The following is a 21,463-nucleotide window of genomic DNA, read 5'->3' on the forward strand; positions in this document are numbered from 1 at the left end:
AGTTACAAAATGAGGGGCTCCTGGCTGGCTTAGTTGGTAAAACATGATTCTTAACTTCAGGGACAGGAGTTGAGCCCCACATTGGGTGTAGAGGTTACTTTAAAAAAAAAAAATTAAAAGGTTGAGACCAAAATGCTAACGTATCATCAATTGTCCAAGAATGTATTTGGATACCAATGTTAGTGGGCTTCCTCATCTTACCAAAGATTACCTCAGTGCTAAATCTAATAGAAAACTTCTGGCTTTCTTTTCCTTGACCTCTTGGCAGAATGTCAAGTCAGTGGTAAATTACTTCTTAAAGTTTCTCCTCTGCTCTTGTGGTCTTCTCTTCCTCTGGCGATTTTTGTATTTGATGTTTCCATGATTTGTCTTGTCTTTTCACTATTTTCCACAAGTCATTTCATTTGCTTTCAGCCATGCCTTACCCCCAGATCTCTTAACAGTGCTCTTAGAAACATCAGTCTGGTACATTTCTGCTGTTTAAAACTCTTACTCCAAATTGCTGTTAGGATAAAATTCAAAGTGCCTCTGCAGAATCTATCCTCATCTTATCTATTAAAGTCATCTTTTGCTACTTCTCATGTCCAATTGGACACTCTCAGGTCTCACTGAATTATCAGTTCTTGAAGGTACTAGGTTCATGCTCTCTACCTCTGGCCTTCTACATGTTGCTGTACTACTGTTTATAAACTTGCGTTCCCATTATGCTTTTCTGGCTAGTCCTCCTATCTTTCTAATTTCAGCTTTATGTCAGGTCACTTCTTTCAAGAAGCCTACCTGGGTAACTTCATACTAGTACACATAGGTTCTTGTTAACTTAGCTTTAGCCTCCATTGTAGCTTCTGTGTGGATAGGACGGTGGCCTTGTCCATCTTGTTCAGAATATCTGCAGAGTAAAATTTGGCCTATTCAGTAAAGGTACTTAGTAAATATTTGAATGACTAGAAAACCTATGTTAGGCTCTGTCTTAAGTTATTTAATTTTCAGGAAAATAACTCAAGGTGCGACATGGTTAATGTTCATAAGAAAATAAAAATGTTATATTAAATTATATTTTAACTAGTAGATTACCAAAAGGATAAGTGAATTAAAAAGTGGCTCTGATAAGCAGTATGGCAAGTGAAGTGCTGAAATTCTTTGTTTTAAATTTAGAAAATAGGAAGGTTCCAACAAATATTTCTTCCTTTTTTTCTGTATCTTTTTTATTTTTTTGTGCTATGTTAATCACCATACAGTACATTAGTTTTTGATGTAGTATTCCATGATTCAGTGTTTGCGTGTAACACCCAGTGCTCCAGGCAATCCATGCCCTACTTAATACCCATCACCAGGCTCACCCATCCCCCATAACCCTCCCTTCTAAAACTCTGTTTCTCAGAGTATATAGTCTCTTATGGTTTGTCTCCCACTCTGATTTCTCCCCCTTCATTTTTCCCTTCTCCTAATGTACCTCGTGCTATTCTTTATGTTCCATAAATAAGTGAAACCATATGATAACTGACTTTCTCTGTTTGACTTATTTCACTTAGCATAATCTCCAGTCCCATCCAAGTTGATGCAAAAATTGGGTATTCATCCTTTCTGATGAGTAATATTCCACTGTATATATGGACCACATCTTTATCCATTTGTCTGCTGAAGAGCATCTTAGCTCTTTCCACAAGGGAAGAAACAACAATGCTGGAGAAGTTGTGGAGGAAGGGGAACCCTCTTACACTCTTAGTAGGAATGCAAATTGGTGCAGTCACTTTGGAAAACAATGTGGAGGTTCCTCAAAAAATTAAAAACAGAGCTACCCTATGACCCAGCAATTGCTCTACTGGGTATTTACCCCAAAGATACAGATGTAATGAAAAGAAGGGCCATATGCGCTTCAATGTTCATAACAGCAATGTCCACAATAGCCAAAATATTTCTTTCTCTTATAGTCAAGAACATTAAAGGATACTAGAAAAATAATGTAACTGCTCCCACAAAATAACGGAAGAACAATTTCATTTTAAAGAGTTTTATTACACGATGTTAATATTCAGGACACTTCAGAGCACCTTATACTTCTAATCAGATTTTTGGTAACTGGTTTTAAAGTGTTACTTGAGTATTTTTCTCATACTGGCTTTCAGTCAAAAGTACTACTTAGTGATTGTTTAAGAGATGTTAATTTGATTAAACAGTTTATCCTTAATAACCTGAGACATCAATCCATGGATAGCTTCTATGGTAGTTTTGCAGCTGGAAAGAAAAAACACATCACATAATGTCATAAGAACATTAAAACTGTTTTGAATATGCAAGTTCCCTCCCCTCCATTTCCATCCTTGTACCCCCAATAATGATTTTCAGTTCTATTTATACTCCATGAACCACAATTTACAGTTTACTCTTGTAATTTTTAGCCTTCGTCATGTCTTTTAACCATTTCATTACAGTTGAACCTTGAACAACGTGGGAGTTAAGGGTACCAAATCTTCCACTTGGTTGAAAATTCACATGTAACTTTTGACTCCCCCAAAACTTAACCACTAAGAGCTTAGTATTAATGGGAAGCTTAACAATAACATAAACAGTTGATTAACACATGTTTTGTACATTACACATATTATATACTGTATTCTTACAAAAAACTAAGCTACGGAGAAGTATTAAAAATCTACATTTATATTACTGTACTGTATTTAAATACTGTACTAAAAAAAAAACCCACATATAAGCAGATCCATGCAGTTCAAACCCACATTGTTCAAGAGTCAGCTATCTTACTAGAAGCTTCACAACAGAGCAGTATAAAATTTGATATAACTTACAACAGTTAATTTTGTTACTTATCAACAGTTTTGGGAAAAGTTCCATTTTGGAAGGTGACTGAAGTTATATATAATTCATCGTTACAGACTGATTCTGATATTACATTAAAATCTTACTCCTTATTGTTTATTACTTAGAATTATTAAAAAAGATATTAATTTAAAGAATACTATGCTTTTCCCCCCAAAATAATCACAAACATCCTTCAAACAATTAAAGGTCAAAGTCAATGGGTGAAGGACTTAGGTTTTAAAACTGATAAAAAATAAAAAGCAAAAAAAAGTAAAACCCCACTATATTTAGAAGAGATACAATTTTTATAGTTACCCACAAAAGGAAAATACTCTACCTGTTTACTACTACTTTTGTCCTTCCTACTTTTCTTCTTATATAATTAGAGACATTACCATTGTGAAATTTTTGCTTGCTAAGAAACTGAGGTGTAAATGTAGATGAAATTATAAATCACAAATGATATATAGATAAGCAAAAGCATACACTCATATAAAAAAATGAGACCTAATATTAAAGAAAGATTAAATTTTTAACCAGGTCACTAGCTTTATACCTTCTAAAAATTCATGGAAAAGAGTAAGATAATTTAACCCAAGATGGCTTCTGCTCCTAACACACTTTACCTTCCCATCTCCCTTTTCTGTCCTCTTGACCAGTCTGATTTTTCTGAAGATGGATACCAAGGTATCAGTTTATATAGATGTCAACATAATTTTCCCTTATTCTCTGCAGCTAATTATCACATTAAAGTTCAAACTTATATGAAAGTACATGCTATTTAGGGGGTCTTTCCAATCCTCTATGCATCTGAAGGGCCACCTGATTATTTCATAAGTTATCAGAGAAAACATTCCAAGTTTGTTCCTAACAAATTCTTGGTAGTGCAATTTGGGATACTAAATTACTATATTAAGATAATTTCAGAAGAATAACTTAAGAGTAATGCAGTCATTTCTTTTATATTTAGGGGTTTAAAACTTCATAAAATAAGTTTGATAAATTTAAGAAATCTCAATATAATCCCTCAAAAGACGATTAAGTTAGGATAGATTTGGATGTCCTTTTGCGGAAGTTTTTTTAATTTTTTAAATTAACATATAATGTATTAGTTGCCCCAGGCGTATAGGTCTGTGAATCATCGGCTTACACACTTCACAGCACTCATCATAACACATACCCTCCCCAATGTCTATAACCCATCCACCTTCTTTTTTTTTAAAAAAGATCCAGTGATGGATTGATTTTCTTTAGCACACTTTCTAGCTACATCTAGAAAAGATGACTGGCAGTTTTTTAATAATACATTACCTAGATCTTTAAACCTTAAATTTTTAACCTAAATTTTCTAAGCTAAAATTTGCATTTGACAACTCTTAAAGGTCCCAAGAAACCAACATTCAGGTACCATTCTAAGTTGTAAGTAAGTTGAAACATAAGGAATTTGAATCCAATTATAAGGTGCACATTTTGAAACAAAAAGAACTAGTTAATGGGTAGGAACAGATTTGCTCTTACCTGTCTCTTGTAGCTTTGGCAAGTTTGTCTTCTGACTTTCTGTCATGTGTTTCTAAACCCAACATGAAACTCCCTCGTCCCAGCTGGGCTTCTGACTGTTCTAATTTTTCAGACAAATCAAAGACCTGACCAGTGGTATAGTCTGCATTCTGTAGGGAAAATGGCATTGTGTCAGTGTGTGTGTGCATATATATATTTTAACGTATATTTTTTCTTCTTAGAACATTTCATTTACAAAGAATTCCACCATTAAATTTAAGAGTAATAGTCACTGAAGTAAGAAATGAGATTTACTTGTACAAACTGACTCCAAAGTTCAAGCAGTTCAAGTGTGGAGTTTCCCCCCTTTATAATTTCAAGATTAAATCTGGAATTCTTCTTTTGGATTCATTAGTCTAATACTTGTTATTATGAGAGGCTGTGAAGTACATAGGCCAGAGTCTCAGCTTTGGTCCTGCTGCAGATTAGCTGGGAGGCCTTGGGAAAACTCCCAAGTTTTCTGTGCCTTTAAGTTGTCTTCTGAAAACTGGGGAGAGGACAGTGATAATTTCTACATTAAGGCTATCGTGAAGACTAAATTAAGTAATGTATATAAAGCTCTTAGGACTGTCCATGGCACCTGGTAAAGGCTTAATAACTATTAGCTAATTTTGTTATTTGTTCTTGTTGAAATTTCAGCATTTAATACTGAACGATTTTTAAAAAGTAACATTTATCTTAGGTTTTCTGATTATAAAGTAATAGTTACTACAGACAATTTGGAAAATGTAGAGCAAAGTAAAGAGGAAAGGAAACACTTATAATCCCTCCATTTAGCTGTAATCCTGGTTATATTTTAGAGTATTGCTATATACTTGCACACACACCTATAAATACCATTTGTCCCTTAATATTTCATACTTTTTAAAAAGAAAAACTTTAACAGTTATATATGTACACTTAAGCATTAAACACTTGAGCATTTTTATGGGTTTTCTTTTTTAAAATGTTGTGGTCTAAAATACAAAACAACTTTTCACTAAGATGCATTATGAAGTATATGTTCCATTTCTTTCCCTTATCTTCAAAAAAGAGTGAAGATTAAATAAACAACTTGGAAACAATTAGTACATTACTCTATTTACTCAATCTGTAAGACAGTGTACAAGTTCAACCACCAAACATGAAAAGTTATTTGCTGTCATCATACTCACTACAGAGTGCCCTTTACAATGCTACCAGCTCTTCCAATGATTTTATAAAGTGCTCTTTTAAATATGCAATTATATTCACTTTGGACCTAAATGGTTTAGGACACCAAGACATTTTCCCCTCTACAGATTTGAAGAAAAACTCAAGATTTGTAAACCACTTCACATTTGGAAGATTTAGCTAAAGCCATAAAAATGTTAAGATGGCAGGAACCACAGTTATACTATTAAAATGAAATAAAATAACATCATTTACATTTTAAACACACAGAAAATGAATAGGGAACTAATTTGTTAAATCCAAAAATAACTTTTTTTTTTTCTGGTAGATTTTAGGTACTATGTGTTAGCTGGAGAAAGAGACGCATTGAACATATGTCTATGAATTTTTTTTTTTAATTTTTAAGATTATTTGAGATAGAGAGAGTGTGTGCATGAGGGAAGGAGGAGCAGAGAGGGAGGAGAAGCAGACTCCCTGCTGAGCAGGGAGCCCAACGAGGGGCTTGATCCCAGGATCGTAACCTGAGCCGAAGGCAGATGCTTAGCCGACTGAGCCACTCAGGAGCCCTATAAATTTTTTAAAATGCTGTAATGAACCATATATACAACCACAAAAAAGAAAAATACAATTTAACCTAATTTAACCTTTTCTTGATTATTAATGTCCTCAACATATAAAGTGCTGGAATATAGGGATAACCATTGGCTGGCTGAGTAGGTAGAGCTGTTTGCCTTTAGGCAAAGAAAGGTTCAGACTGCTCTGGTCTTAGTGTTTTCCCTCTGCCATCATATGTCACTTCTGGTTCTCATCAGTATACTTGCCTCTAAGGAAGCAATGCATACAAAGCATTTAGCAGTATATGGCACAAAAGAAGCACTTCATAAATGTTTGCTATAATGATCATTTTCCTTCCTTCTAATTTGCTACTTCTGACTGTTAAGGTTACAAAATAAGAATAAGAAGTCTGTCAGAACTCTTTTTAAAATCATAGACAGGGTCGCCTGGGTGGCTCAGTCAGTTAAGTGTCCAACTTTTGGCTTCAGTTTGGGTCATGATCTCAGAGTCATGGGACCGAGCCCTCGGTTGGGCTCTGTGCTCAACAGGGAGTCTGCTTGGGATTCTCTCACTCCCTCTGCCCCTGCTCAGGCTCTCTCTCTAAAGAAATAAAATCTTTAAAGTAAATAATAGAATCATAGAAATTATGCTCAAGGGAGGCCTTTTCCTATGAACAAAGAAATGAACCAAACAAAAAATAGTAACTTGCGGAGGCTTTATTATATGCCAGGCACTTTGTTAACTGATTTACATAAAGAATTTCATTTAACTGTCATGGTACTTAATGATGTAGGTAGGTACTGTTATCACTGAACCCAAGAATAGGCTTAGTCTCATTAAATAAATTTCTGAAGGTCACACGTATCTAGTAAAGTGCCAGAGTTCTTTTTGAAATGAGTTTACCTTGTACCAAATTTTGTGATTCTAACCATTATGTTATTCTGTACTATGTGAGGTGGCCTACTTTAAAAAAAAAAAAAAGGAAAAGCAACTGTTCGTGACTAAGCTCCAGTAGAAGCTTGTAAAATAAATATCCTTCTAAGTTATGTTTTAATGATATATTTGAAAACATTCAGTGATTTATTTCATCTTATTTTTTGTTGCCCAGCATCTGCTACTTTAAGTTAATGATATTCTGATTTCCTTCTGGGGACGATGCTTCCTAATTCTTAGTCCATGCGCTCCTGAGTTTTTTCTAGCTCAGCCCAAGCAGTGAAGTACTTGCCTTGACACAGCCACTCATGGTGCTCATTCCCTTCGCCCAGAGCAGGTTTAAGATGAGCATGTGACCTAAACAAACCTCAGACACAATGAGGTTTTGCCTGGAGTTATGCGTGACTATGTGTATCCTGATCTTCTCTTTTGAATGTGAAAATGAGAGGCCGGGAGGCCTGAAGTTAATGCTGCCATCTTGTTTTCCTTTCCTCTCCCCTCCTTTTTTTTTTTTTTTAAAGATTTATTTATTTAAGAGACGGCGTGAGCAGGAAAGGGAGAGGGTGAGGGTGAGAGAATCCCAAGCAGACTCTGCACTGAGCTGAGAGCCCAACACTGGGATCAGTCTCATGACCCTGATGTCAGGACCTGAGCCAAAACCAAGAGTTGGACACTTAACCCCAGGTGCCACGCAGGAGCCCCTGCAATCTTGTTTTCACAGGAAGCCCAAAACTGAAGCTGAATGATACGAAATCAAAGCTAAGACAGAACGACAAAGATCTCACAATACTGTTTCAGTGCAAACTTGCCTTAGTAAGCCCTACTTCTGGACTTCACAGCTTAAAAGATTCTCTTTTTAGATTAGGCCAACTTGGGTGGGTCTCCTGTCCCTTGTAACTGGGGTCCTACCTGATGCACTTGACTCAACAAAAAACAATTATTTGTAGTTTTCTCTCTGTCGCTTTAAGGCAGGGGCAGATTTCACTTTCATCTGGCCACCTATATTTGTCACTTGGACTTAATCTCAATGCCACATGACACAGATCTTGGCTTCGCCTAGTATCCCAATCCAGCTCTGGTCATGTGCAGAATCTAATCCCAGCCCTGGTGTCTTGGCTAAGTCAGGTATAACCTTTCCAGGAAAAAGAGTTTTAGATATTAAACACATTATGTAGCTTAGGTAAAATTCAAATGCATCCCTTGGAAATACAGTACTTACAGTAAGCAAACTAGAGGAACTCAGCGTATTCACCCAATATTTATTCCACAAAAGCTCAAGCAATTTGCGATCCAATGAGGATTTGAAATATGAGACTTCTAAGGCATAATATCTATGAAACAAAAGGACAAGTTTAGTAAGCTAAAAAAAAAAATTCAACCATATCATATAAAAGTTATGGCCAAATTTAAGTGAATTACATTTTATATCCAAATAGTTATGTTTTAGTTTTTAGTCCAATAGAACAATAGGTAACCATGGCTTCCTTGCTCTTCAGAGGCATGGTTTTAAATCTTCCGTTAAACTTTAACTGTTAAACTTCTGTTAAACTTCAGAGGCATGGTTTCAATCTTCTGTTAAACTTTCTTGTGTTAAATTTCTTCCCACTATAGAGTCCAGCATTCCCCAAAACTTAACAATTAGTCAGAACTTCTGAATAATGTATGTTTATCCATGTTATTGAGTTCATAAATTCTAGCCAAAAAGCACATAAACTTAATGAACTGCTTCTCTAGGGTGAATGAAATTTTTGGTAGGCTTTTAAAAGTACTGAAAATGACATGTGGCTTTCCCATTTCTTCCTTCTAATCCCCTAATTAGGATCTATTGTGTGTTTTTTTTAAGATTTTATTTATTTATTTGATACAGAGAGAGAGATCACAAGTAGGCAGAGAGGCAGGCAAAGAGAGAGGGGGAAGCAGGCTCCCTGCTGAGCAGAGAGCCTGACGCAGGGCTCAATCCCAGGACCCTAAGATCATGACCTGAGCCGAAGGCAAGAGGCTTAACCCAGGTGCCCCAGATATATTGCTTTTTGGAAAGCAAACCTCAAAGTAGAATCCTTAGAGTGCCTAAAAAAATACTACTTTTAAAGGTGCCTAATTTATAACCAGTGAGCGCAAGAAATATTTGGTTAAATGTATGAAAAACATGTATTTTTAAAGTAATAAATATTTAGATACTAGGTTCTGTACATCAATAGATACAAAGAAACAAGAGACTTTTTTTTTTTTTTTACCTTAAGGAGCTTAATACTATTTATAGGGGAAATGTGGTATGAATCCACAAAAAATTAAATACAATGATATATACTGAATAACAGTGATGCTATAGGGCATATATAGAATTAATCACCACCAATTAAATGTTAGAGATACTGAGTACTCTCAGTGTAGACAGAATTGCCTGAGAAGGCCTAGGGAGAAGGCGGGACTGAGAGTAACCCTTACATGAGTCTATGTATGGATATGTTGACAGCAAGGAGGGCATTAAGCAGGCAGCATTGACTTATAAACAGGAAAGTCATAAAAGGAATAGTAAATAAATCACTTTGGCTGGACAGTTAAGCAAAAGCAGAGTAACTATGTGAGGGGAACCTAGAAAGCTTTGTTGGGATCTATTTGGTAGAAGATATTACACAAAAGGTAATAAAATTTAGACTTCATGGGTGGAGGGATGGGTTAGATAGGTGATGGGGATTAAGGAGTGCACTTGTCATGAGCTCCAGATGTTGTATGGAAATGCTGATCACTGGATTATACACCTGAAACTAATATTACACTATATGTTAACTAGAACTTAATAAAAACTTAAAAAAATAAATTTAAACTTTATCTTCTAGGTAGTGGGGACTCATGGAAGATATTTGAGCAGAGCAATGATAGGGCCAAAGAGGTGTTTTAAGATACACAGGTCCCAATACCACATTTAAGACCTGTGTATCTTAAAAGGATATTTATTTTACAAGCTTCTACTGGAGCTTAGTCACGAACAGTTGCTTTTCCTTTTCCTGTGTTTAAGAGGTGCTTATGATAGGATGTGTTTCAGAGAAATAGTAGGCAGGGAGACCACAAAGGATACTACTGTAGTGCAGCAGATGTGAAGAAAGGCTCAGACGCAGGTTAGTGGTGCAAAAGATAAAAGACAGGTGGATACCATAAGAAATTCTTGTTGAATTAATTCAGGAGTGAGTGAAGAAATTAAAAAAGAGTAAGAATTTAAGGACATCAGAATTAAGTGAGGGTCTTTTCAAGATTAAGATACCTATGCAGATCTGAAGATGGACAGGACATGGCTAATGAAATGTGCAGGTGAACAGCATATTTCTTGAGCACCTATTATGTTCTGGGTGCTTTACATACATTCTCATTTAGTCTTTCTTATAACCATACACATAAAGCATTTATTATTCCCAGTCTGTAGACAAAGAAATGTTCAGACAGAAAAGATTTTACTCAAAGCTACATAGCTAGTAAGTGGCAGAGAAAGGATATGAAAAGTTTTATCTACTATCAAAACTCTCATAGTTTTATTTTATTTTTAATTTTTTTTTTTAAAGATTTTTATTTATTGATTTGACAGAGATCACAAGCAGACAGAGAGGCAGGTAGAGAGAGAGAGAGGGAAGCAGGCTCCCTGCTGAGCAGAGAGCCCGATGCAGGATTCGATCCCAGGACCCTGAGATCATGACCTGAGCCGAAGGCAGCGGCTTAACCCACTGAGCCACCCAGGCGCCCCACATAGTTTTATTTTTATATGCAGACTGTAGACATTTAAGAGAGTATTTAAGAAGTAAGATCCCAGGAGTAAGGGAGTTAGGTATGGGGAGGGGATGAGGGGCCCAAGTAGAAAAGGTCAGCTTTAGAAAGCAGGGGGCTGTATCTTTGATACTTGAGGAAAAAAAAAGAAATGAGAGATGAATATAGCAATAGGATGGAAAATAAGGGAACTCAAACAAAGTTCTATAGAGTTTATGTTTTAAAATTAATGGATCACCTTAATGTAATTACTGTTTTAATTCCATAGGCTGATGCAATGAAATTTTTTGTCTAGTATGTAGTGATTAGCTGCAAATCTCAGTAGTAGAGTTGAAAACAAGAAGAACATTCAAAATTACTTGTGGAGCTAAATCCTCATCTTCTGTACGGGAAGTCAATAATAGATACTGTCTAGAACTGAAAATCAAGAAGTAGTGCTATCAGCACGTTGTTTGAAGATATGGGGTAAATACATATAGGAATAACTATAATAGTTTAAGTGACTGCCTCTGGGGGATGGGAAAGGGAATGGTACAAATTGTTATTTTTCATAATAAGTTTCATAGAACCATTTTACTCTTTAAACCATGCTCCTGCATAACACTGATAACATACAAGCTAACTTAAAAAAACAAAACAACCCGTGTCCTATTTTCACTAAGGTTCTTCAAAGTTAAAAATATTTAATATCTACATTATATTCTTTATTGTAAACAGACGTTGGGTGTGCAATATGATGTGGGATTTAAGGCAGGAAAGAAAGACCAATATAAACTGGATGTAATACCTTATCACCAAATAAGTTCGGAAATGGATCTATAAGCAGGCTGCCCCAAACCCCTCTCTTTCAGCCTGGCACTATGTTTCATTAAAGATTTTAAACAAAAATAAATCAAGCCCCTTATTTGCCCTAGGAAAAAGTTTATTCTCTCTTATTCAGGAATTGATCCTAAGAGAATACCTTTGACTATCTAAGTAATTTCAGATTCAAAATTCTAGGCTCTAACAAAGTAGATAGCTAGAAGGTGGCTCTTCTTCTCTGATGGGCTTGTATTTTAGTAAAATAGGAAATGTAGGTTTGTTTGGATACAGAAAGCATAGACTGCCTCAGTCTTTTTTCTTTCAAAACCTGCTGTTGGTAGTGTAATAAGTAGTGTAGGTATTAAAGGTATAAGCTTTTTCTATCACTATAACTCAATATAAATGAAAAAAATTGACTTTTACGCTGAGAAAGTATCACAGCAAAGGTGTTTCCATGCTTAGGAGCAATTCTCTCAAACCAGAATGGTTTAAATTTTTGTCTTCTTTAAAAAATTCTTTTTTTTTTTTTTTTTTTTTAAAGATTTTATTTATTTATGAGAGAGAGAGAGAGAGAGAGCGAGCACAGGCAGACAGAATGGCAGGCAGAGGCAGAGGGAGAAGCAGGCTCCCTGCAGAGCAAGGAGCCCGATGTGGGACTCGATCCCAGGACGCTGGGATCATGACCTGAGCCGAAGGCAGCTGCTTAACCAACTGAGCCACCCAGGCGTCCCAAGTCTTCTTTAAAAAATTCTTTTCCAATAGGGCAAATTATGTGATTTAATCCCAAGTCTCTAACTGAAAAATAAAAAATAATATTTTTTTTTCCCCCTGAAGTATGTCAGGGATGACTGATATATTTTATAACTCAATTTTAGAAATTCTAGAATTTTCTAAGAATTTCTGAATAGAAGAATAAGAGGTATTCCTAGAAGTTTGGATAGGAGATATGGAGAAAAGGGGACCCTAATCATTTAGGTAACATTTTTGGGGGGATGCCCACCCTTTTATGTGCCATGTCTGATTTAAATGTTAGTCTACAGCACTGAATTAAGTCTGTTATAATGAAGTTCACATTCTAATGGGGTCAATAACAAGGAATCAAAAACATGTCAGAATGGTAAGTGCTAAGAAGAAAAATAAAGCAGGGAAACTGAAACAGAGTGACTGACTGGAAGGTGTTATTTTAGACAGGGTGACCAGTGAACATTCTCTGTTAAGGTGACCCTTAAACAGATACTCCATGATTGAAGTAGTCAGTGAGCCACGTGGAAATAGGAACAATTTTCTCAGAAGAGGGAACAGCAAATGCAAAGGCCGTGAGGCAGAAAGTTGCCTGGCACTTCCGACAACCATGAGGAGGCCCCTATGACTGGACTAGAGAGAGCAAAGATTTAGTGATAGGAGATGAGCTCAGAGGTAGTACGGGTCAGATCACAAAGGGCTGTTAGTCCATCATAAGGACTATGGATCTTATTTTTGGTGATATAGGAAACCATTCTGGAGGAGGAGGAATATGACCTCACTTACATTTTAACAGAACCAATTTGGCTGACAAAAGACCTTTAAAGGGGTGAACAGAAGAACTGGAAGACTAGTTAGAAGGCTAGTGCTTTGGTTCAGGCTCCAGAATGTGGTGGGAAGGTCAATGTGATGTGGCAAGATATATTCGGAAGGAGAAAACTGTTTTCACTGGCTTAATACTTTTAAAACTTGAGATGTAATTCAAATACCTTAACATTCACTATTTTCTTTTTTTTATTAATTATTTTTATTAAGATATACTGTATTATTTGCCCCAGGGGTACAGGTCTGTGAATCGTCAGGCTTACACACTTCCCAGCACTCACCATACAATATTCACTATTTTAAAGAAGTATATAATTCATTGGTTTTAGTATGGTTTCTTTAAATTTTGGAGTGAAAATGCTTAGGATGAAGTTTTACTAAACGGAACCTGAGGGGCATCTGGGTGGCTCAGTTGGTTAAAGAGGCTGCTTTCAGCTCAGGTCATGATCTTGGGGTCCTGGGATAGAACCCTGTGTTGGGCTTCCCGCTCGGTAGTGGTAGTGGTGGGGGTGGGGGGGGTCTGCTTCTCTCTTTGCCCTTCCCCCTTACTCATGTGCTCTCATAAACAAACAAATGAAACTTGGTTACTGTGAGAGCTTGCAGACATGCTTGTGTCAGGTTCATCCTGAATACGACTTTTTTCAATTGTTAATTTCAACAATGGGCCAAGTATCTTATACATTGACAATATTTATAGTTGTGTGAAAGGCAAATAACTGGTTAAAATGATTATTAATAAAAAATTCAAACATTATCCTAAATTCTGTATTCTTACTACAATTTTAAAAGGGATTATGAGATGCATTTCATCTGAACCTTTATTTTCCTCTGTGAAATTAAGGGCTTGGACTAAGGATTTTTAAGATGATTGTGGTATCACATACACCTTAAAATTACTTACTGTTTGCAATGTACACCAAAGTCTTCTATTTTATTAAGTGGGATAGTCTGGTACTCAGAAGGTCCTTCATCAGGGGGTTTGTAGCCCTCAACAAAAATGGAGAAAATAGAAGATTAAAAAAACCACACACAAACACTCATGCAGAAAAAACATACTTTCTACGCAGCTTTCCATTTATAGAAACATTAATTCTGGGGAGCCACATATTGAACTTAGACATTCCAGTTAAAAAAGGTGCTTATTCTGTCTCTCAACCCCAATGATGGCCAATGGTTGGATTTGGTTTATAGATTCATTTTTCTTATCAGGGGATGTACACGTATGCTAATATCTATTTCAGTTTGTAGGGACAGAAACAGATGTATTTAGCTTGTGGTCTAGTACCTGTCAGAATGTCACGATAGGCACACAGGTACTTATTAACAAATGAAAACTGCTTTCTTAGCAACATATAACACAAATGTGTTATCTTTTGCTACAGACAATTTGTTTTGGTTGACTGCTATTTTGTAAATATTTTCAAACTGTTTAGGACAAAACAAGGTATTAACCATAACAGGACTTTAAAAATAAGTCATTTAAAGAATTATAAGGACTTCAAATTTTAAAAATTACCTTTGGGTATGTCCTAAAGGCTCCAAGATTCACTTTCCCTGCAGATATTGTTCTTGTTGGGTCAATCTATAAGAAAGATGTATTGGATATCTGCTAGTTATAAAACTGTTATATACTTCCATTTGTTTAAATGTTAAACTTAGAACTACATACACATATATAACACTATGCATGCATGCACACATACAAACACTAAGTAAAATAACCAAATAATAGGAAACAATAATTGGAAAAAAATAACCAAACCAAATTACAACAAAGTTGAATAAAGTGGTTAAGTACAGAATTATCATAATTAATTTAGAAAGTAGATCTAGTTATTACACTATTTAAGAATGTTATCTGAAGACTTCCTCATCTCTTTTTCAAAGTTTTCTTTTACTAGAGGAACAGTTTCTACCTTTCTCATAGTAACCTGGATTGCATCTAAAACACTGTGAGCATAGCAAGAGCCGCTCTAGCAATTTCTGACTTACTCAATTCAGTCAACATTACTGAATGTCTACTGTTTGCAGGGAACTAAGACATAGGTGCTGTGATCACCCTCATCTTACAGAGTTGGGGAAGAGTTGCAGAGAGGTTAAGTAGCTTGTTTGAAGTCCCAGCTTCTAGGAGGTGGAATTCAGATTCAATCCTAGGCATAATGACACCAGACTGTTCTACAGTTTTTATTTCTCTGTATACTTGCTTTAACAAATCTTCATGAAGAACTTAATTAAGACTGATTGTAAAAATACTTACTACTACTGCTACAAATGGTTCCTGGAACTGCTGATTGAGCATCTGAGTACTAACATCAATCCCAGAAAGCCAGCAGCCATAGCCAGGATGGCTGTGATACCAGCCAATTGCATTTTCAAGGCGGCCAACCTAACAAAGAAGGCATAGAAGATTGAGGATTCTGTTTAATCTTAGAGACACTTGTCATTTGTCTGCTTACATAGCATTATGATAAAATGAAAACATGCAGAATAGTGGATAGCATATGCTGCTTTTAGGTTAAAAAAGCATTATTTCCAATAGGTAATACCCAAAGCACAATACTTGAAGCTTCAGGAATAAATTAACAAGACACAAGTAGAGTAAGGCTATTCAGTCTGCTTCCTACCTTGTTCCCCCCCAACTACCCAGTTTCTCAACCCAGATGTAAACCATTATAATCACTGCTTATATACCTATCTTACGGACATATTCTCTGCATATATGTAGATTGAGAGAGATACACACAACAGCATACCACATACAGTGCTCTACACTCTGCTTTTTCAACTCAACACAATATCATGGGGTTTGTTCCAAGTAGATAAAATATATAGATAACTACTTTTTAATTTTTATTTCTCTTAAAGGCAGGCTTACAGTTCATTGTATAGCTATACCATAATCTATTTAATCAATTTTATACTCAGGAACATTTAGGTCATTTCCAAATTTTTGGTTTTAAACATACATCTGATACTGAGTGTGAGAAATAAATTTTTTTTTTTAACTGAGATATGGACGTATAACATTGTATTAGTTCACGTATACACTATAATGATTCAATATGTGTATATATTGCAAAATGATCACAAGAAATGTAGTTAACATCCATCACTGCATATTAGGTACAACTTTTTTCTTATGATGAAAACTTTTAAGATCTACTCTCTTGAGTTTTTTTTTCTTTTTTTTTTAAAGATTTTATTTATTTATTTGACAGATAGAGATCACAAGTGGGCAGAGAAGCAGGCTGAGAGGCAGGCCGAGAGGCAGGCAGAGAGAGAGAGGAGGAAGCAGGCTCCCCGCTCAGCAGAGAGCCGGATGCGGGGCTCCATCCCAGAACCCTGAGATCATGACCTGAGCCGAAGGCAGAGGCTTAACCCACTGAGCCACCCAGGTGCCCCTTGAGTATGAGTTTAAAAAAAAAAAAAAAAAAAAAAAAAAATCCATGCTAACCTTTTACACATTTTACATAGAAATTGTTGAAAATAAAATATCTACTTTATGTAAAGAGGATAGTTTTAAGTTTAGAAACTCAAGAGTCACCACGAGACTCTTAACTTAGAGTTACTGATCTTTAAGGAACAACATTTTTACCTGTTTGGCGTTTTCTATATATGCAGCCATGTACTCATATGCAGCAGCCTGAGCATTTACTCGGGTTTCAGTGCCCTCTACAGGCAAAGCAAAACTGTCCATAATGATCATGGTTTCACCGTCCACCTTTCCCAGCATTAAGCCCATCACTTCTAAGTTGCCTCCCGATCTGGCATGCATCACCATTTTCAGTAGAGCCAATGCTGAGATTTTGCAGTACTTAAAGTAATGGTGGCTACAAAACAAAAGCACAGTATAATTAACTTATATAAAACATAATTTCAAAGACAGTTTTTGTAAAGATTACAATTAAGTATTGAAGGAATTTATAGTGATGGGAAGGGGAAAGAGTGTAGAATGTGGAAAAGAAAAAGGAAGTAGCTTTCCTGCAGGGGATTGGAAATGATAAACATGTCAGGGTCCTGCAAAATATTTCCTTTCAGGGGAAGGGAAAAGTGTGAAATAATTTTTAAAATATGCTATTCAAGTAGAAAGCAATTACATGACCAGTTCAATAGACTTTTTCTCAATTAATTTTGGAATCACCAAATCTCTCATTCTGACTCTAGTTGGATGGTTGTGCCTAAAGATTCTCAGGCCTAACTTTCTCCCCTAATGGTTCCAAATGTGGTCTCTGACATCCATCTGCTTACATTTGAGTCTACCCTGCCATGCTGGCTGTAGCCTTAGAGATAACCACTTCATGTCTGTGCCTTAATTTCCTCATCTGCAAATAGGAATATTTCAAAGATTTGTTGTTAGGAGGAAATAAAGTAAGTGAAATAATGTATATAAAATGCTTAGCTTACTGCCTGACGCACACTAAAACTTTGTAAGTGATAGCTCTGATTAGTTTTAGCCCATCTATAGTACTCTCGAAAAAGTGTGTTACTTTCTGTGCCATCAGCCTCAGAATTGAAAATGTAGCTCTAATATCTTTACTTCTGCTTCCATCACTGTTTCAGTTTGTCATACGCAGATGTGACTAAACTATCTTGAATAAAATTACAACTTCCGTGTCACTGATGCAGCCCAGGAGAGCTAGGATGAATATAATTAGAGCCACAATCAGACAGTAAAGCAAGCAGATAGTGTTCAAATATTTAATAGGTTATAGCAACCTTAAATGTATAATGTTATAAAAGTAAGCAGACAGCAGTTTTTAATAATGTGGTCAGTCAATGTCTCTGAGAAGCCCCCCCAATCCCCCCCCACTTTTTTTTCCCCTGAGAAGCCTTTTTGAGATGTCTGCCCGCAGATTTCAGTCAAAACTGAGAAATATGGAGACCTGGTCTTGGGAGTCAAGACATGAATTAAAATCTTGGCTTCTTCATTTACTGGGAAAAAGAAAAAAAAGATAGTTATTGTGCTCCCATTACATACACTGTAGGCCCTTTTAAATATACTATCTCATCTAATCTTTGTGATATTACCAACAGATAGGTCTTAATTCCTTTTTATAGATAAAAAATGAAGATACACAAATTTCCTAGGGCCAGTCAACTAACTAGTGAGTCAATGAGGTTTGAACTTCAGTCTGTTATTCACTTAAAAGTCCATTGCCTCAGTCTGATCACGAAATGTTACTGACATTTACTTGTTTCTTATTTGCAAGAAAAGGAATGAAAATACAGTAAGATTGTCATGCAGATTAAATAACACACGGAAATCCCTAGGTCAGTGTTCAACCCATATTAAATACTTGATAAACATGCTGTCCTTGCTACCTCCCATTTCTATTTTCTACTCTCTCCCTCACACAATCTGCTGTGGGTAAATAGTCCTTGACTTGTCATTACTACCAGAGAAAAGGGACTTTTGCTAAGGAGCAAAGAGCTTTAAACTCTACGGATAAAATTCCTAGCTCTTGAGATCCGGTGGAGTAACGTTTTGGGAGACTGGGTGGAGCCTCGTTGTTTCTGAAACAGTTAGCAGCAGTCAACAATGGATTATACAGCTCTGAAAGATGGCTCACAGTCATTTTAGAGACCCCTGGGCTGATCTGGTTTTTAAAGACAGGTGCAGTCTCCAGTCTGAGATAAAGTGAAGGTCCCAGCAAAGTGTAAATCGACACAAGACTTAAAGCAGGGTGTGTGGCATATATATGACAATACAGATAATAAGAAATGAGATGATACTCGCTTGTCCTTTTCCTCTTACATCCTCTGAAATCAAATGGGTTAAAGAGACAGGGGAGTTGAAGCAAGCCCCCGGAGAGGGGTTTTGGCTCTACCTGAGGAGACAAAAGGACCAAAATTTCTCAGGGGCATATTCTTCTTCCTGCCCATGAAAAGACAAACTCTCCACCCTTTCCAACTCCCACTCCCCCTGGGTGTACTAAACTCCCGCCGCCCCTTCCCTCCCCTGCGTCTCGCCAGGGACCTCCTCACTCCTTAGTCCAGGGCTTCGCCGCCAGTATTTCTTGCTGTTGTTTCTTGTCGTATTTGTAGATTTCATCGATACTCTGGGCTTCCTGCATGTTGTTGGCCAATTCCCAGGTTTTCTGAGCCATACCACTCCCGGACGCCGCCATCGCCGAGGAATCGGAGAAGTTGTCGTCTCCACAACCGAGACGCAACTTTACCTCGCTACTAGGTTCCCGGGTGTGGGCTTCGGACCCTTCCCACCACAGGTACAAACTCGTACTAGTCTCTCGAGGCAGCCATGACACCTATAACCGGAGGTGAAGTCGGTACAGACCATTCGGGGATGGCGGGAACGCTTTCGGGATGCCACTATATAAACAGCGGTTACATAATAGAGACAGAGAAGTCTTCTTGTGGCTGAAATGAGGACGTATTATCGTAGAAAATCATACGTGTGAATTAGGACAAACACAATAATTGGGTATGAGAATGGTATAGCCTTCCCCGCCGGAAGAAGGTCATGTTACCGTTTTGCCAGAAACTGAAACTGGTCCTCTTTGTTCGTACTGCGCAGGCTCGGCCTCCGCCATATTAAAAATGGATAGATCCTTAGGCTGTGTTGGGGAGAAAAAGCTTGTTTTTATGTGGATGTAGATATCTTAAACGTTTGTTGAAAGCCCAAACAATAAGGATGTCTGTGAGAAACTTGAGATATAAGTAGTTCTGGACGCTAGTTGAGACGAAGATAAACGTGGTATCCTTGTTTACTTCCAGATGAGTCACTCACTACACGTGCGTAAAATTCTGTACCTTGGTTTGGCACTACGCTTCGTTAGCGGGGAGTTCTTTGATATTCCAAGGAAGCTGTGGAAACTTGTGGGAGGCTATGATGGTGTCTTTTGTCGTGTTTGTAAAAGTTAACATCTATATAAGCTGTTAGTGTTCCGAAAAAACCAGTACTCAAAATTAGTTTACGGGGGCGCCTGGGTGGCTCAGTGGGTTAAGCCGCTGCCTTCGGCTCAGGTCATGATCTCGGAGTCCTGGGATTGAGCCCCGCATCGGGCTCTCTGCTCAGCAGGGAGCCTGCTTCCTCCTCTCTCTCTGCCTGCCTCTCTGCCTGCTTGTGATCTCTCTATCAAATAAATAAATAAAATCTTTAAAAAAAAATTAGTTTACGATTTAATCTTCAGCATAACTCTGTGATACCTCTTCCTGTCCCCAAGTCCAAATTAATCTCAGCAACTTGTTTTCTACCCACAGTTAGTGAAATGTTTAATTACTTCGCTTATTTCCTTATTTTAGGTGTTTTTTCTTCCCCTCCATTCTCCCAACTCCACACTAGATTCTAAGCTCCCAAAACCTAGGAACCAGTTCTGTGTTCCTTGTTTATTGCTGACACCCAACACAGATGGTCAATAGTTTTTTTTTGTTTGTTTGGTTTTTGGCCTGGAGTGGACGAGAGAGGGGAAGAATAGCATCACAGCTCACCTTTCCATCTTCATCTTTAATCACCCTGAAACTTTGGATGTGTGGTCATCTTTGCTTAACTACTCTCCCCGGTGGTTGTTTTGTTTTGTTTTTTGCCTGGGAGCTTAAATTAATCTTTAAAAACACAGCTCAGTGATCTCTACCTTGAAATCGTTCTTGACTTCCTCCACTCTCCAATAATGATTCCTTTTAGGTGTCTTTAAATGTCTGTAGGTGCTTTTATAACTGTTACATTGCATTGTATTTATGTATTTACTTGGAATTTTTTCTTTCCACTGTAAGCTTCAGAGCTCAGGACACTGCTCTGAGTTGTGTCCTCCCCTTATAGTACTGTGTATGGCAAATAGTTAAAATAAAAACATTAGAATTAGCGAATCTACACCCCTTCCTGCAGTTTTGACATTAACTTCCATTTGAAGAAAATTTGTTTTTAAAACCTTCTTACAAAGTAATTTAGGATAAAGTATTCTTACTTCCACTCTCTTGGGAAGCTAGAGATCTCTTTTCTAGAGGTGGCACATGGCCGCTCTGTATTGGAGTGAGCCGAATATGTTGAAATTAGTTATAAAAGCCCAGGACAAACGTTGACCAGACTCCTTGGAGAGGAAAAATACGCAGGAGAGGTGTATGCCAACACTTTTTCTCTCACTGCCACCCCTCCCCTTTTTTCTTTCCACGCCGTCCGGGGCTTGGTAGGTTTGGAGGGGCTAGAATCGATTTAGCTTTATTTAACAAGATTTAACAAGAGAAGCGGCGAGCGTGCTTTGCGGCCTCCGGGATGACAGGGGGCGCCCGGACCACTCAACCTTACACCCGGCCTAGTGGGGGCGGGGTCGCATTCGTCCGTTGGGGAAGGGCGGGCGGAGGGCTCGGCTTTAGA

At 37.2% G+C, this 21,463-nt stretch overlaps 2 protein-coding genes across 6 annotated transcripts in view; one reads left to right on the forward strand and one right to left on the reverse strand.

The window, feature by feature from the left end:
• Positions 1-1,992: 1,992 nt before the first annotated feature.
• Positions 1,993-19,502, reverse strand: COPS5 (COP9 signalosome subunit 5). 5 transcript variants are annotated; one of them, XM_032847895.1, is made up of 9 exons: positions 19,112-19,502; positions 18,868-18,962; positions 16,730-16,964; positions 15,392-15,520; positions 14,651-14,716; positions 14,036-14,121; positions 8,234-8,345; positions 4,336-4,484; positions 1,993-2,232 (listed from the first exon to the last, which is right to left on the reverse strand). In XM_032847895.1, the coding sequence occupies exons 1-9, from the start codon at positions 19,184-19,186 to the stop codon at positions 2,148-2,150; spliced, it is 1,032 nt and encodes a 343-aa protein (XP_032703786.1). In that variant the 5' UTR covers positions 19,187-19,502; the 3' UTR covers positions 1,993-2,147. The 5 variants fall into 5 exon arrangements, with proteins under 5 accessions (XP_032703786.1, XP_032703789.1, XP_032703788.1 ...); XM_032847898.1 differs by having other exon boundaries at positions 18,872-18,962; positions 19,120-19,223; XM_032847897.1 differs by having other exon boundaries at positions 19,120-19,223.
• A 167-nt stretch (positions 19,503-19,669) lies between these two features.
• Positions 19,670-21,463, forward strand: part of CSPP1 (centrosome and spindle pole associated protein 1) — a 156,045-nt gene continuing 154,251 nt past the window's right edge. The window contains exon 1 of the mRNA XM_032847880.1: positions 19,670-19,887. The gene's annotated coding sequence lies outside the window, so the exon portion shown is untranslated. The remainder of the gene's footprint in view (positions 19,888-21,463) is intronic.

This window comes from Lontra canadensis, unplaced genomic scaffold, assembly GCF_010015895.1.
Source record: "Lontra canadensis isolate GAN:19392208 unplaced genomic scaffold, GSC_riverotter_1.0 scaffold195, whole genome shotgun sequence".
Lineage (NCBI taxonomy): Eukaryota > Metazoa > Chordata > Mammalia > Carnivora > Mustelidae > Lontra > Lontra canadensis.

What these genes read in the sequence shown, in the direction of transcription:
- COPS5 (XM_032847895.1), bottom strand. Translation starts at nt 19,186, where the DNA reads ATGAAATCTACAAATACGACAAGAAACAACAGCAAGAAATACTGGCGG. An exon ending in AAGAGGAAAAGGACAAGCGA is followed by an intron (nt 16,965 to 18,867) that starts GTATCATCTCAT and finishes TTTGTTTTGTAG; the next exon opens with CCACCATTACTTTAAGTACT. An exon ending in TTTGGTGTACATTGCAAACA is followed by an intron (nt 8,346 to 14,035) that starts GTAAGTAATTTT and finishes TTTGTTTCATAG; the next exon opens with ATATTATGCCTTAGAAGTCT.